This window comes from Hyposmocoma kahamanoa, unplaced genomic scaffold (genome assembly GCF_003589595.1).
Source record: "Hyposmocoma kahamanoa isolate Upper Pololo Valley unplaced genomic scaffold, ASM358959v1 100021, whole genome shotgun sequence".
NCBI lineage: Eukaryota > Metazoa > Arthropoda > Insecta > Lepidoptera > Cosmopterigidae > Hyposmocoma > Hyposmocoma kahamanoa.
In genome coordinates, this window is record NW_020653200.1 from 16392349 (window position 1) to 16407510 (window position 15162).

General features: G+C 35.0%; 1 protein-coding gene across 1 annotated transcript in view; it reads left to right on the forward strand.

Moving 5' to 3' along the window:
- LOC113226677 overlaps positions 1–15162 on the forward strand; it is a 109769-nt gene that overhangs the window by 77962 nt on the left and 16645 nt on the right. Inside the window, exon 2 of the mRNA XM_026459401.1 lies at positions 9703–9794. Coding sequence (XP_026315186.1) covers positions 9703–9794 — 92 coding nt within the window. The remainder of the gene's footprint in view (positions 1–9702; positions 9795–15162) is intronic.

Below are 15162 nucleotides of genomic sequence, written 5' to 3' on the forward strand. Positions count from 1 at the left end.
GGGAATTGTTCAATAAAAAAAAAAGTAATTTATTCGTCAAATTTTATTTTGTCACCTTCGAAATAGGTCACTTCGTTTGCAATACACATATAACACATAAAATACTTTGGCTAATATAGGTACTTATATGGTCTTTTAGAACATTGCATTTATATTTCAAATTAGTTATTAACCATAAGAAATGTCATGAAATACGTAAAAACATGATTTTACCACCGTGTGCCGTAATATGGATTGAAATTGTAGAACCGACAACGAACTCGTAAATATCTTTCCTATAATCCTTAAAAACCTGTATCAGTCTGTAGTCATATAAAACCTCCCGACAAATCATATAAAATGACGAGTACGACACAAAGTAAACGTAAAACAGAAGTAATAAAACACTAATTAGACAGAGAGACAAACGCGACATGGAAGGCAGTATGGTTTCGGCAAGGCACAGTTACGATGAAGGGCGGGGGGCAGCGCCCGAGGCAGGCGAAAACGCCGGGATAATAAATCCTGAGATTTTTTTATTTCAGTTACCTGCCCTGTGGCAGGTAAATAAAGAAAAGTCTAAAGCAAATTATAATACCAAATAGACGGAGCGGCGAGCGCAACGCTGAACTTATTCAACCGTCTACTACAGAAAAAGGAAAATGGTAGTACATTCTAATTTAGTCTGTACCTCTGCACGTATAAAATGTATGTTATGACTTTATAAGAATAAGGAAGAACAATGATGTCTCCTTTTTTCTTTTCTTCTATATTAAATGTGCTGTTTCGTTAATTACTTACACCTTGTACTTCATAAAGATATTCATACGTATATATCGACTTCGCCGAAGTGATAGCCTTAAAATTGTTTTAGTATAGGATTATACATTTTAAAGATATAATGTCACAAGCTCTCAATTTCCAAATCGATATTTTCAACGTGTACCACGAACCATTACAGGGTTGGAATCGTTACTCAAATGTACTGGAATAATAGCGTAGCATTGTCCACGAAAAATCAATGAAATTTTTAGTAAATATAAAGATAAATATCTAATATATAATATTGTCCAACAGAACGAAATTAAATTTAAAAATATTTAAATTGAACCGTCCCTAAATTACAAACCCCATCAATCTGCGTAGTAAACATTTATCCAATTTCGTTAGCTTTCTGAACCGAGACTTCATGGTTTCGCAAATTTGTGTCTAATTTTGTGTACAAATGTCTTCAGCCCTCTCTATGTTGTTAGAGTAACAAATGTTTACATGTCCAATAAGTAGATACGATATAAAAACACGTCTAAACATGAAACTTTTGTGCATTAATTTAAATTTAAGATCATAATCTTAAATTTAATTTTGGAAACATACATTTTGGTTTTTATCTCATTGTAAAATAACCTGCTGAAAATTTGTTTACATAAATCTTTTGGAATCGAATTTATTACATATTTTAGTGGTATTAAAATTTTAAATACGTTAGCTACCAGTGGTGGCAAGCATAAATGACGTGATATCGAAACCAGAAACTGTAATTAAATACCTATCAATAGTTACATATATGTCCGTATTACGCGCCGCTCCGTCGTCGCCTCGAGTGCATCACATTATGACCCTTATCGATCTCACGTGGTTTGATGATGTTATTTGCACATTATTCAGATATATTTGGATTTCGTCTCTAGAGGATTATTTTAATAGCATAATAGATAATGCTCAGATGGTTTAAGTCCTAGATTGTGAATATGTAAGTAATTGTATTAGGCATGTATGTGCTACAAATCCCGTAATCCATAATTATTTTGTCCCTTTTCTGCAACTGAAAATTCGCAACACAGCTTGTCTGGTGGTCAGTTGAATACCTCGTCAAGTGGAAAACGAATAGAATTTTTTAAATCTTAATTACGCGCATATTTTCATTACAAAAGGAAAGAGAAAGTTTGAATTTGCAGAATGCTTATTGAAATACTATTCTCAATGTCCTTACAAAGGATATTACATCTTCCGCCCGTCGTTGAGCCTCGAAGCACACAAAGAGCCAGAAGGTTCTTTTGTTAAGATAAGCCTCTTTGCCGGCAAAGTAGAATGGCTATAAATATGTTCTTGCTCTGTACTTCCTGTCTTCGAATAAAAATACACATGTATTGTTAACTTGTCTACTCAATGCAACAAAACAATAGGAAGTCACTGTTATACAATTGTGTTGTCAACTTATAAAGAACAAAAGGTGTGAGTTAGACGCGTTTCTTGCCTAAAGTGCTACAAATATATACACCTACCTATTTGGTGAAATAAAACACTCGACGACTTAAACACTTAAAAAACTAAATTGTCCGCACAATAAGTCTCATATAATATTATAAGCTGGCAATACGATTTGTCGGTTCCGACAAAAGCGGTGACAAATGAGTGCTCTGTTACGTTAGACCTGGCTAGGTCAGGGCGTAATGGCCCAATATTAACAGCTGCTTAAGGGTTCATAACACTTAACTGCTACGTTAACTAGAAATTTAATGAATTAATTACTATATCTTTTGTGTATGAGGTTCCGGAATTGAAATACTACAACGAATAATATTTTTATGTACTAATTTTTTATTTTAGCTTTCACTTATTTTAGAGTGAAAGCGAAGAAAGTCGGAATTTGATTAAATACTTCGAAACTTTGCTAAACTACGTCTCATACTCTCAAATGGAGGAGACTAGTAACTTGTCCCTGTACATTTTATAAAATATGGTTTGCTGTTGTCATAGTTTAGTCAAAATAAACTCGGAGATAGAGACAGCTAACACAAGATATGCCCTTTTATTCTTTAATAGGGTTCGAGTTACATGCCCGCGGAAATAGAGTTACAGGCAATGTGCTACATTCATCATGAATGTGCGTATTTAGAAGAAGAAAGAAAATGGGAAAGCTCTTGGTTTTATTAATATTTGGGCTTCCAATCGAGCATGGATGTAGTGTCCTATACAATGCACGTGTAGGGTAGACTTGGTTTTTTCAAAATACAAAAAGTAGATTTATGAATGTAGATAGTACACACACTTGTTTAGAATTATCTAATTATACTAACAGAAAATATCAATATTAGGTCGTTAAAAGATAAATCGTACGTCGAAATTTCCCTCATATTTAATTTCTGAAAATCTTACGCATTTAATGACCGTAGAAGCAAAACGCTTTAGCGCAGTAATGGAACACCTACAGTATAAGGATCAAATAAATCCCTTGCCGCCTTTGGTGGACCAGTGACAAAAAGGAGTGAGCGGAATTGAATCATGTACTACCTGCACACTCTCCCAGAAATGTATTCCATAAAATGCCAAAAGGCAAGCTATACGACGACGGTGTTCGAGGCTCCAGCTGTAGGCTAGGTATTTAGTATACACTTCATACTGTCACAAAGTCTACAAATGATTATTACCATAGGAAAATAGTTCATGGGTCCGGTACGACTCCATTTTTTTAGGGACTGGCTGCAATTGACAGTTTTTCAGAACCTAAGGAGAAGACTAGATTTTATGGACACGCGGTACAAGCGCTTGAAAGCCAGAAAAAACTCGGCACCTGAGTTTTACGACACTACAAGCTCGACGAGCCCGGTAAATCGCCAGACTTCTTGTTCACGTCAAGAATGCAGTGAAGTAACTTGGAAGGAACTTTGCTAGCGGCATCATTGTATGAGTTATCGGCAAAAAGAAGCAAAATGTTAAAAAAGTCTTTCTGCCTCTCTCGCTCCGCATATCCGTATAGTCGCACTCGGCATCCCGAAGCCTGCCAAAGGCTGCCGAAGCATTCCCAAGGCATCCGGCTCGGTATCCCTAAGCATGCCGCAGCTTTATTACTTTTCGTCACTTAAAAAGCAAGATTCGATTTATTGAAACTTTTCCAGTGTTGTAATTGCATGTAATTATTAATCAGTAATTATAATTACTTGTCTGGAAATAACCTAGTTAAGTCACTCAGGAAAAACCACATTAATGATAAAATTATATTATGAAAGTTGTAAATAACCTATACTATCGACCTATTTGTCTAAGGATGTAGTCGCAGTAAGCAACAAACAAGTCGCCTCACGGATCCGTAGATGCCCGGCTCCGTGATCGCTGTGCACGCGCCGGTGCAAAGAAACAATGCAACCGTAAATACACGCTCTAGATTCGTATCAAGTTCGTACTCGAGTTAGGTCCTGTGCCTGCAACATACCTTCATTCATTGCTCATTTACGTCATTTCTATTATAAAACGGAGTATAACGCTCCTTAATACAAAGACCTTTAGTAAAAAGTTTAAAAAAATGTAATTGGCTCTCAATACAAACTGCCCTCTCTCCTATCCTCTCTGTACATATCTAGAGAAGTCTCTCTATGACCGGACTTCGTTGTTACAATGTATCCATCCCGGTTCCTGCAAAATACAATAGTGATAGTAGATACTTAATTAAAATTCTGGACTCGAAATGTTTTTGGACGTCACTAGCATCGTTTTCGTGAACAGGAGTAAATACTGGGCATATATTGTATAGTATACATATACAGTATTTACTCTCCATGTATACTAGTTTACTTTATTTTAGTGCATGTAAAGATTATTTATTAAAATCGGTAACTGTCATAGTCTTGTTCTTTATCGTTGTACCTAGTAATTGCCTCTACGTACATAGAAATAGCGTAGGTCCACAAAACGGTTATACTTCATGTACTTCAAGAGTAACTTAATTCGGTTCAGTTCCGTCTCAATGAGAAAAAATCGCAAGTGCTTGAAGCCATTGATTTTGCGACCTCCTTGATCGAGAATAGTAAATAGATATAAGACAGTAGCGACCGCTAAGCCGCATAGACGCTCACGCTCGCCAGGCGATCTGGCGTTGATCAGTCACCGGTATAACGTGCTCGCGAATGTCATACCCCACAATAAGATACATAGTGATCTCGTAAACGACTTAGTCTTCTGTAACAATGAGAGAACTAAAGGGTGAGTTACTGTTATCAGCCATTCAACCTCGGACACATTTTTCCCCTTCCTAGCGACGGAACTTGTTAAAAAGGTGACCTTACCCCTCACCACTAAACGGTGATTTAACGTATTACATATTAACATACAACAAAACTTGCAAGGTAGTTAATGCCTTTGTGAATATGTATTTCTTTTCTTTACTAAATAAAAAAGAATCTTACAAAAAATTATATAAAGGAACTTTAATATGCAAAAGTTAAAAAGGTATGCTAAAGTTTTCCAGCGCGTTATGTTGTAATCTAATTTATTTTTGTGAAGTCTTTTGTTTTAACCGACTTCAAAACAAAGGAAGGGGTTCTCAATTCGACTGTATGTTTTTTTTTGTATGTATGTTACGCGATAACTCTGAGTTGGCATTTGTGAACCGATTTTGATAATAATTTCTTTGTTGGAAAGAGGGAACCTCAGAAGTGGTCCCATTTAAATTTGAAAAAAATAGTCCACCTCTAAGGGTGGCAAACTAGGGGATGAACGACTTTTGAGGTCGGTTTTTTTAGTACTCTGTACTGATTACGTTCTCTCTTGAACAAATTCAAGTTTAAACAAAGTTCATGTATTGCCACCATTGACTTACAAATTGTAACTTATTTTAAGTATACTGAATGAAAACGGTTATCCATTACTGTTGTTCACACTTCGACAGGAAAGTACTGTCTTTATTATTCTTTTTTATTATTTTTTTATATATTTAATTTTTAACATTACTAGTTTTTTTTATTTATTTATTGTCGTAGTTTTTATACTTAGATACCATAGCAATTGCCTTTTTTTTAAACTATAAATTTTTACCTCTTGGTTGTAGGTACTGTATTTACCTAGTGATAGCCAATGACTGGAAGAACAATGAATCCCAAAATACAAGCTTTTGCTTAGTTTGGGATTCGGGAGTTTAAGCATTTTATACGTACGTACATACAATAATAGAAACGTACGAAAACAATTTTTGATTTTGCTGTGTGTGTATATGAATGAAATAAATATTATTATTATTATTAATAAATTTGTTTACATATATCTCATACATGATTATATACAAGTTATAAGTTTTCGATATTTGACTATATTGAAACCAACAGCATTGTGTAAACGTGTATACCTATTATATAATATTTCCTTTTTAAACTTGTTTTTGTACTTTTCCGTAATTGGAATTTTTCTGAAATTGACATAGCCATAACATAACATTCACAACCCGAAAAACGTGTGAAGTCCCCAACCCGCATTGGGCCAGCGCGGCGAACTATGGCCTAAACCCTCGTTTGAAAGTGGCACCCTTGACCAGCAGTGGGACACATAAATCGGTTGACGATAACATAGTCATAAATTATTTGATTTCATACTTCAAGACATGGATTTTTTTTCAATATCAACGACGTGACGGGACGTAAAGCCACTGCTACAATCCGCCATATTATGTTAGTACCTACATTATCGTAATGCAACGTAATTTGCCGGCCTTGACACGGTCACGGTGACCTCGGGTAATTTTCTCAACGTTGGCAAAAGCAGACTTTTGTTACTCTAATAATATAATAGATAACAAATCAAAACTCTCCTAAATAGCTTATACATGAAGTACATAGAGTAGTGCTGCCAGCAGGCACTTAATAAACGCACCGCGCGCGTTACAATCGCACAGTTTTTGTCGCGTCGTAATGTTATGTTATTTGTCGTTATGTTAGTTATCATTTGTCGTAGGATAGTTGATGCAACTAATTAATAGTTCATAAAAACCCTAATGATAATTCGTTTCATTTTATATTACATTGGCTGCACTTGTAATGCGGCTGAAAACGTGTTAAGTCCCCAACCCGTGGACTAGCATAGTGCATTATGGCATTACCCTGTGACGGTGTGACCTCCTTACACCGTCATCTCACCTCTTTGTATCGCCTCTCTCCGCTTGTATCTTATCATTTTTTTTATTTTACTTGTATTTAAATTTTAAATTTGAATTGTTCCATATTCCTTCACTTTCTCATTTTGTTTTCGTACCACGGTCACTCCCAGCTCGACCGCCACAACAGTCAGAGCTGTTACTAAGCTAATCATGTGTAATAATAAGTCTACACCCTTCATGTATCTATTTCTGTAATTCAGTTTCTCGGCCCATTTAGGGGTGAGTGCCTTAATAATAAAGTGTAGAGTATTTTATACTGTTATACCTGTTTTTTACATTTACCTGTATATTGTTACAGCCTTTCTTTAAACTTTACTTCGTTAATAAATTTTGTGGACCGGAAGTTTCCCATTTCATTACCGTGAACCTGTTCACGGCTAGTTAGGGTTACAACCCTTTCAACCCCTCTCTTTGAGACCAGCACCCAACAGTGGAATCCAATACTTCAGAAACTTTTACAAGCGTGAGCACAACAACTTAAGAAAGTTTTATCGCAATCAGATGAATAATAATGTTAATATGGCGTTAAACTTCTCCTAAGAGGAGACCCGTGCCCAGCAGTGGGAGCTACTACTACAGAAACTTGCGGGCGTGAGGATTACAACTCATAATGGAATGCGTACGAGACAAACACTCTAAGGTTCAGAAATTTTCAGATAATTTCGTGAAAAAAGATGAAGCACGACTGCCTACTTATATCGTACAGTCATGTACAAAGTAAGCACCCACCCACAATGAGAATTTTCATACAGTGAATCTGAGAGCTCTTATACATTTCACAAGGAATAAAGATACATAGCTTAAAGTTTTTGTTTTTTTTTTTATGTTACACAACCCTTGGTAGCCTAATGGTTTGACCTAACGCCTCTCAAGCATACCGTGGATTCGAATCCAGGCTTGCACTTCTGAGTTTCTCGAAATTTACGATTTAATTTGAAATTTGTCATGAGCGTTATGGTAAAGAATAACATCGTGATGAAGCCTGCACGCCGAAGAAGGTTCACAACCCTCAGAAAACGTGTGAAGTCCGCAACCCGAATTGGGCCCTTGTGGTAAACTATGACCTACCCATACCTGAAAGGAGGCCCGTTCCCAGCAGTGGGACGTTTAAATAGGTTGATGGTGGTGATATATTACATACTTGCCGGCTATTTACCTTACGTACAAAAATACCTCGAATCTCGGTCCAAGAGGTTAGTTCACTTAGATATAAATTGATATTAATTACTTCTTTCCGCGTAGTTGTACCATATTTCTCAGTTTCCCTTATATTTTATAATGAAAAATTTATTCAAGGTGACTACAGGCTCGTGCATCAACACAATTATGACTTACTGTCCCATAAGGAACTCAACGCATTAGATTTAAAAATTTTAAAGCAACAACTTTTTTCTTGCATTTAAAAAATATATATTTAGTCCTATTATTTAGAATCGCCATGAATAATAAATAAATAATGAAATTACTGTCATAGTAATTATATTGTTTGTGTCAGTGCTTTGTAAGTGACTTTACAAAATTTATTTGTCTTGTGAAAATTCATAGCTTTGAACTATTATATCTTGGAATGGTTACGAATATAGGGGCGAATCCTTGTGTAGTATTATTATTATGAGTGCCCTTACATTAATTTTGTTTGTATTTATCCTCCAAAGAATACTACCAGCGCCAACTTAATTTTTTGACACGTTCTTTTTTATTTCGTTTTATGTTTTATTTCACAAAATTCGTTTTTTTCCAATTTTGTTTCTTTATTTCTTTTTTTTAATTTCACACAATTTGGGGAGCACAATATTAGTAAATAAATATGGCTTTTTACAAAAATAACAGAAAATGACCAAAAATAAAGTTGGCGAAGTGTTCATAGGAGGTATCGATTTGTTCGCTGAATTTTTTAAAGTGTTCAAAAATAGAAAGAACTGAAATAAGTATATTTTATGTCAGTGTTTGATATCTAAGATTTAAATTCAACTGTATGCTACTTATGATAACAACCGTTCAAAGTATCCAGCTTAACGTCTTCTTGAATGTACATCACCTTAAATTTTTGCCAGCTCTGCAGCGTACGCGATTAAAAAAACACTTTAGAAACCGATACATTGGTCTATTTTAGCTACTTTTATAATTTAATGACATGCCTATGACATACAACAAATGCGGAATAAAATAACATACATATTTTTAACCGATTTAAAAAAAGGAGAAGGTTCTCAATTCGACTGTCTTGTGCGGTAAACACAAAGTACAAGTAAAAAGTATCAGACAGGGGGGCCTGCCTTTAAGGATGAGGTCTCCCATGTTGCTCTTTGAAGGCTCGCAACACGCTCCGGCACCGATTACTAGGGTGCGCGGTATGTAGACTACTGCAGCCGTGCACTTGACGCTTTCATTCACCAACAGTCCACACTCTAACTGTGGACTAAATACCGCAACACGCACACGCACAGATTTCCATTACATTACATACCTACGATTGAACCTATGTAGCTGTAATATTTTTAACAACATAAAATAAACGTTTTTTTGCAAAACCTATACAAACGTATACCTAAAATAAAGTATGTAATAAAAAGTACTACTACCTACTTATATAGCTGCTTCTTATTCCGTCTAGAGTATGAAGTCAGTTTCAACTTTCAAAACCATTGTATTAGTATGATACAGAGCTACATTTGTTTTACAAAAGAGATTCAAAGCAAACTTTTTCAAAAATCCGATGATTCTTTCTAACTTTTAATTATCTGTAGCGGAATATCTAATATTTGGGAGTGTGGCTCTCATAAAACGTTGTGATTGCATTGCAGGGAACACGCTATCCGAGAAGGCACTGGGACGGCGGCGCGCCGTACCCGTTCTGTACGTGCAGGGCTCGCACTACGACATCGGCTTCGACACGGTAAGGCTCTTTCTACCCTGAAGATGAGGTGTCCCAGTTCGGTGGCAGGACTGAAAAATGGCGAACGGACCTCAGGGTAAACAATGTGTCAATAGCGTCCCATCGTGTATGTAAAACTCCACTGCTATTGTATGATAATTAAACCTAATGAACGTACAAATACCACTAAGTCACGCTATATATACTCTAATTAGACGTCTCAACAAACCTCAGGTGCCACAACTGTGCCGCCGCATACAAACATACATACGTTATACTTATATAAGTATACAGGGGGTGTAAAAAGGTGAATTTACTAACTGGGTGTGGCTGGCGAAATCGGGAACTACGAGAAATAACGAAAAATGCAAAGTTTTCATGAGTCGTATTTCGATAAAAATTGTAACTTATTCGTTACATTTTGAAAAATCATTTTGCGAAGTTAGAACTTGAATCTGTTCATTTTGCAAAATATATTCTTATCTTATATTATTTCTTCCGTATCATTTATATGTCAAAAGTATTACCAAATAGTCATCAAATAGTCCATAAGCTTTTTGTTTAAGAATATCACGTAATTCCTGGGAAGAAACAGTACTTTTGGACACGACAAGAAGTAGCTTATTTTTATGATTGTCCTTATTTTTCATTCATTGCCTAATATTTTACATTGGATGCACAACGGTGGAAACCTTTTATGAAACCTTAACAATACAAGAAACAAAAAACAAAACTTTTTATGAAAAAACAAAGGAAATTTTAAATAATGACAAACTGGAGGAAGTCATCTTTTATTTTAGCTGTAATCGATTCGTTAATGCTTCGCGCGGCTTACGCATTTCGCCAGTGCGTGTCACAAACATTATTTTATATGTCAAATTAGACACAAGTCATATTTTTATAAATTAGTGGATTGCTGTAAAGGTGCCTGGCTTCATGAAGAATATTTCATGGGTTGTCACAAGTGGCGCATAATAAAAATCGCTTAAACCCACAACAAGCACATAGAGAAATTCGTAAGATGTGCTGGTTCGATCAGTCCAATTTGCAGCGCGGTAGCCACGTTGAGACAACAGTCGCTGGTCCGTGTCCAGTTGGTCGGAGGAATTTATCTTTGTATTTGTCTAATATTTGTAACAATATTAAGCGGAATATTTAAAAAAAATAGATATACAATGTGTTGATTTGCATTCTCGCCATATTTACAGAGATCATTCTATATCCGAAACTGAACCTAATCACTAAAAAAATAAAAAATAAAAAATTTCCCTAAATTCTTATTTTTTATTTAATTGCGGTAACCCAGTTTGAACCAAAGGTCATTGACTTGCACTACACATGCCACAGGTACCGGCAACCATTTGAACAATGACCTATGCATTTTCGATCTATTTGGTGGCAGGGTACGAGTAGAGACGGGGGGAGTATCGTATCGAGCGCGTGATTGGTAGATCATCAGTCTAGATCAGTAGAAAATCTGCATATCTGTGGCTGGCTCCGGAACGGAGCCTGCCACAAGTTGTGGAGCTAGGTACTTCTAGCTCTACTTTCATGTAATCTAAAGTTGGTACCAAGTTGGTACTTGGATCAATTGGAATCTAAGTTATAAAAAATATTTTTTCAGTCAACTTTTCTAACTCATGTAAATAATTAGTAAATTATAAAAATACTAGTACTTATGTACATGATTTAAAAAATAGGTAAATAAGCGATCGAGAAAGATTACGTATCGCCCGGTGAAGCGAGTGGCCGGGCCACTGTCCTCTGCGGTGAGTACACTTGCAATTACAATTAGTTTCAAATCATCAACCATAATATACATAATATATTATGGTTGTGAAAACATCTTCAATGATATTCAATAAAAATAAAAACTCTTCACAGTGTTATTATGCTACAGATGAAAGGTTAAGAGTGTGTGCCAATATTGGCACAATTTGTGGTGTATGAAAAGTGAGCCCTTTGTTTAGCTTGCCGTATGACATTAGTTTTCAGAATTTATTGAGTGTAACGCACGAAAGTCCGCAACCTCTGAGCGCCTATTTTGCGTATGGTTGTTCCTTATTAACAAGTTTAACAACAATAATACAACTTCTCGTGTTTTTTTCTCATAATACTTCTTCTCGTATACTTTTCATGTATTTTTTTCCAAAATGAATAGGTTCGGTTTCCTTATATTGAAACTATTTTCCAATCGCAATCTAAGAAAATATGCTAAATTACATTTCCTTTAGACAAAATCATTTTAAAAGTAGAATTAGTTTTGATGAGTAAAATAGAAAATTTCAATAAATTAAACACTATAACATCATAATTTCTAAATTCATTTATTTTAAATGAGTCGTTATCATTTGGATCAGTTTAAATGGGTCGCTCTGTCTAAAAACACTACTATTGCGGTCTCGATGTATACCGATCTGATCGAGCGGATTTTATTACCCTTCGTGACTGCGACCGTCTTTGCTGTGCCGAACCAATCAGCCAACAGATTTGTGGCTTCGCCTGTACTAGGTCATATGCCGATGATGATCAGCCCATACCCATATAGCCCATAGATGTACAAGTCTATTGTAATACACTAATCAAGTTAATAGTGCTAATGTACTGGTCTGTAACTTTGCTAATGTGGCGCATTTCTATGGGTTGCGAGATCCATATTATCTACTTATTTTATACAAACAGACATTTGTCCTCGCTCATGTTTGGATCTAATTATGTAAATGTTATGTAATAAAATTGTTTTGCACTGCATAGTTTGAGTGTGATTTAATTTTCACGTAATAATTTACTGGTATTTGTCAAATACTGGAAAGTTCAAATTGTACAATTATTGTAGATTTGTAACAAAGCTATAATATAGTGTTGGTGATTTCTATGCAGTACTTTTATTGAACTAACATCACAATATATTTATGAAAATGTTAATTCAAAAATTCGAATTTATTTATCTACTTTTGGCAACACAATTTGATATTATATTATTATATACATATGCATGTATATTTATACGTGTAAGTGTGTTGTTTAATAATTTCTATGTATATGTATGTGTAAATGTTTATATCTAGCACCCCCGCTTTTGTTCATGTTCAGTCTCTCTCCATCCCAAGGTTGTCTGGAAGAAATCGCTGTAAGGGATAAGACCGCCCATTGTTACCCTGATAATGTGTTTAATTTTTGTCCTGTAATCTCCCTTTGTATGTGGTGCTAACAACAAAGAATTTTCCATCTATCTGTCTATCACAGTCCGTGATAATACAAATTGAATTACATTGCATATGAAGTTACATAAATTAACTTTTAATGAGACTCCTGATAAATTAGATTAAATTCACTATAACACTCTATATAGTATTTAATAAGAAGAATACCATTTTATTATGAAAAACTGTGATTGATATGACACTTACAAGAAATAAAAATAAACAGACTTTCACAGACAGGGTTGTTGTATAATCAATCGGGTCAAATTCCGATTGAATAAACAACATTGCCATTTACATGGTTTAAAAGTTATAGTGAAACAAAAATGTTATTTTATTATCCAAGTTTTTCACGGTTTGTGACAAAACTCCGTAGAGACCCGTTTAGCTCTTTATATTGTTTTTATACTTATACGGTATTTGAAACAAATATTGTAACTGATAAACGTGTACAAATATCTATTTACAAGAACGACCACTAGAGTTTTATTTCTCATTCTTCTCACAGTAATCTTACATTACGAATGAGTAATCAATCGAACGAATGCTAGTGTTATTTACTTAATATTTTTGGAATGAAACTATACATGTACTGTTACTGATTGATTTTGAACAGAAACAGAGATTCCCTCTTTAATTTCAAATGAGTTAAACTTCAAGTTCTCTTTTCTCTTTCTTCTCTCTTGACTTCATGAAACTTAATGGTAAATGTAACCGAAGGGTTACATTTACTACAGGAAGCTGTATCTCGGTTATCTTGCGAAGAGCGCTTTCACGATGCGCAGAACAAATTTGTCCTTTTGTCTTGTCTAAAATAGTGCCTTTGGTCCAAAGTTGTTTGAATAATGTAAATTCACAGGTAATTCAAAGCACTGCAATTCCAACCTTGAGACTTCTAGTTGAACAACAATTTCTTACATGGCTTTCTGTTACAACAGCATTTGCCTAGAAACCTAGCGAAAGACCGGCGAAATTAGTATACACATCTGCATCACCACCAATGTCCTGTTCATTGGTGGTGATGTCCTGTCCATTCCTCACCAGAATTTGTATATCTTTTTGATATTTTGTCTTATTTCGAAGTCTCGAACTCGTCGGAATCTCAATTATAATATTCGCCTTTATTTTCTGTCTGCAGACATTTGATATTTCGCCTTATCAAATTCTCGATGTGACCATTGTATAATTTAAAGGTTGTAAAAAAACGTTACATTTTTCACCGCTTAACTATATTTCACACCATCTCTTATGATCGTCGATAAAGGTAACGAAATATTTTACTTCACCTACGGCCGTTCGTCGCAATAGTCCTGCAACATCGGAATAAACAATCTTAACTTTTCTTCATTCTTATTTAAAAGTTGTTATTTAAAAATTTATATTCTATTTTAAAGTCTTAACCATTCATGCTACAACAATACATCTACATTTCTTTCTGAAATCGCTGACACTACATCGCACGTTCCACAAGTTAATTACTTTAGCGATTCCATATTGCCATAGCTATCATTAACACTAGCTAAGTCACCATTAAACTTAGCACTAAAATCCTCCACCTGGATTATCCACGTTTCACAATTGCTCTGACAGAGTTGATCAATGCTTTTTATTATGGTCTCACATTTGTCTCACACTTGATTACAATCGTTGAGTACTCTCGTTTGCGCTGAAATCACAAATTGGAAAGCTGAAATAGTACAGCGTCAACAACTGGCCTGTGTGTACGTCTCCGGATATTCCAAAATTATTCTGTATTTATGTAATAAAGGTAATATCTCTAATAATGGGGGTGTTCCATTCGGTGGTGTGGGAAAAATAGCAAAACATCTAATTACAACACAAACGGAATCACATTTGATCGGTAGTTATATATTAAATATGTAATTTTTGTATTTTCGTCCAGTATAGCAAAGTTCAAGTTCAACTGGTCTCTTTAAAGTAAAACAATTGACGACACCCGTCAATAGTTTCGAATTCGGGCTGGCCAATCGGAGCGCAGTTGTCACCGTAATGATTTGGCAGAATAGTTTTCAAACAAATTAAATAACATTTCGTCTCTATTTCTGGTTATATACTGGATGACAATAGTTAAAAAAAAATATTTCAGTGTGTCATAAACATGTCGCTCAATCTTTAAAAAAATGTTATAAGACAGAAAAAACTGTTTTGAAAAAATAAATTATAGT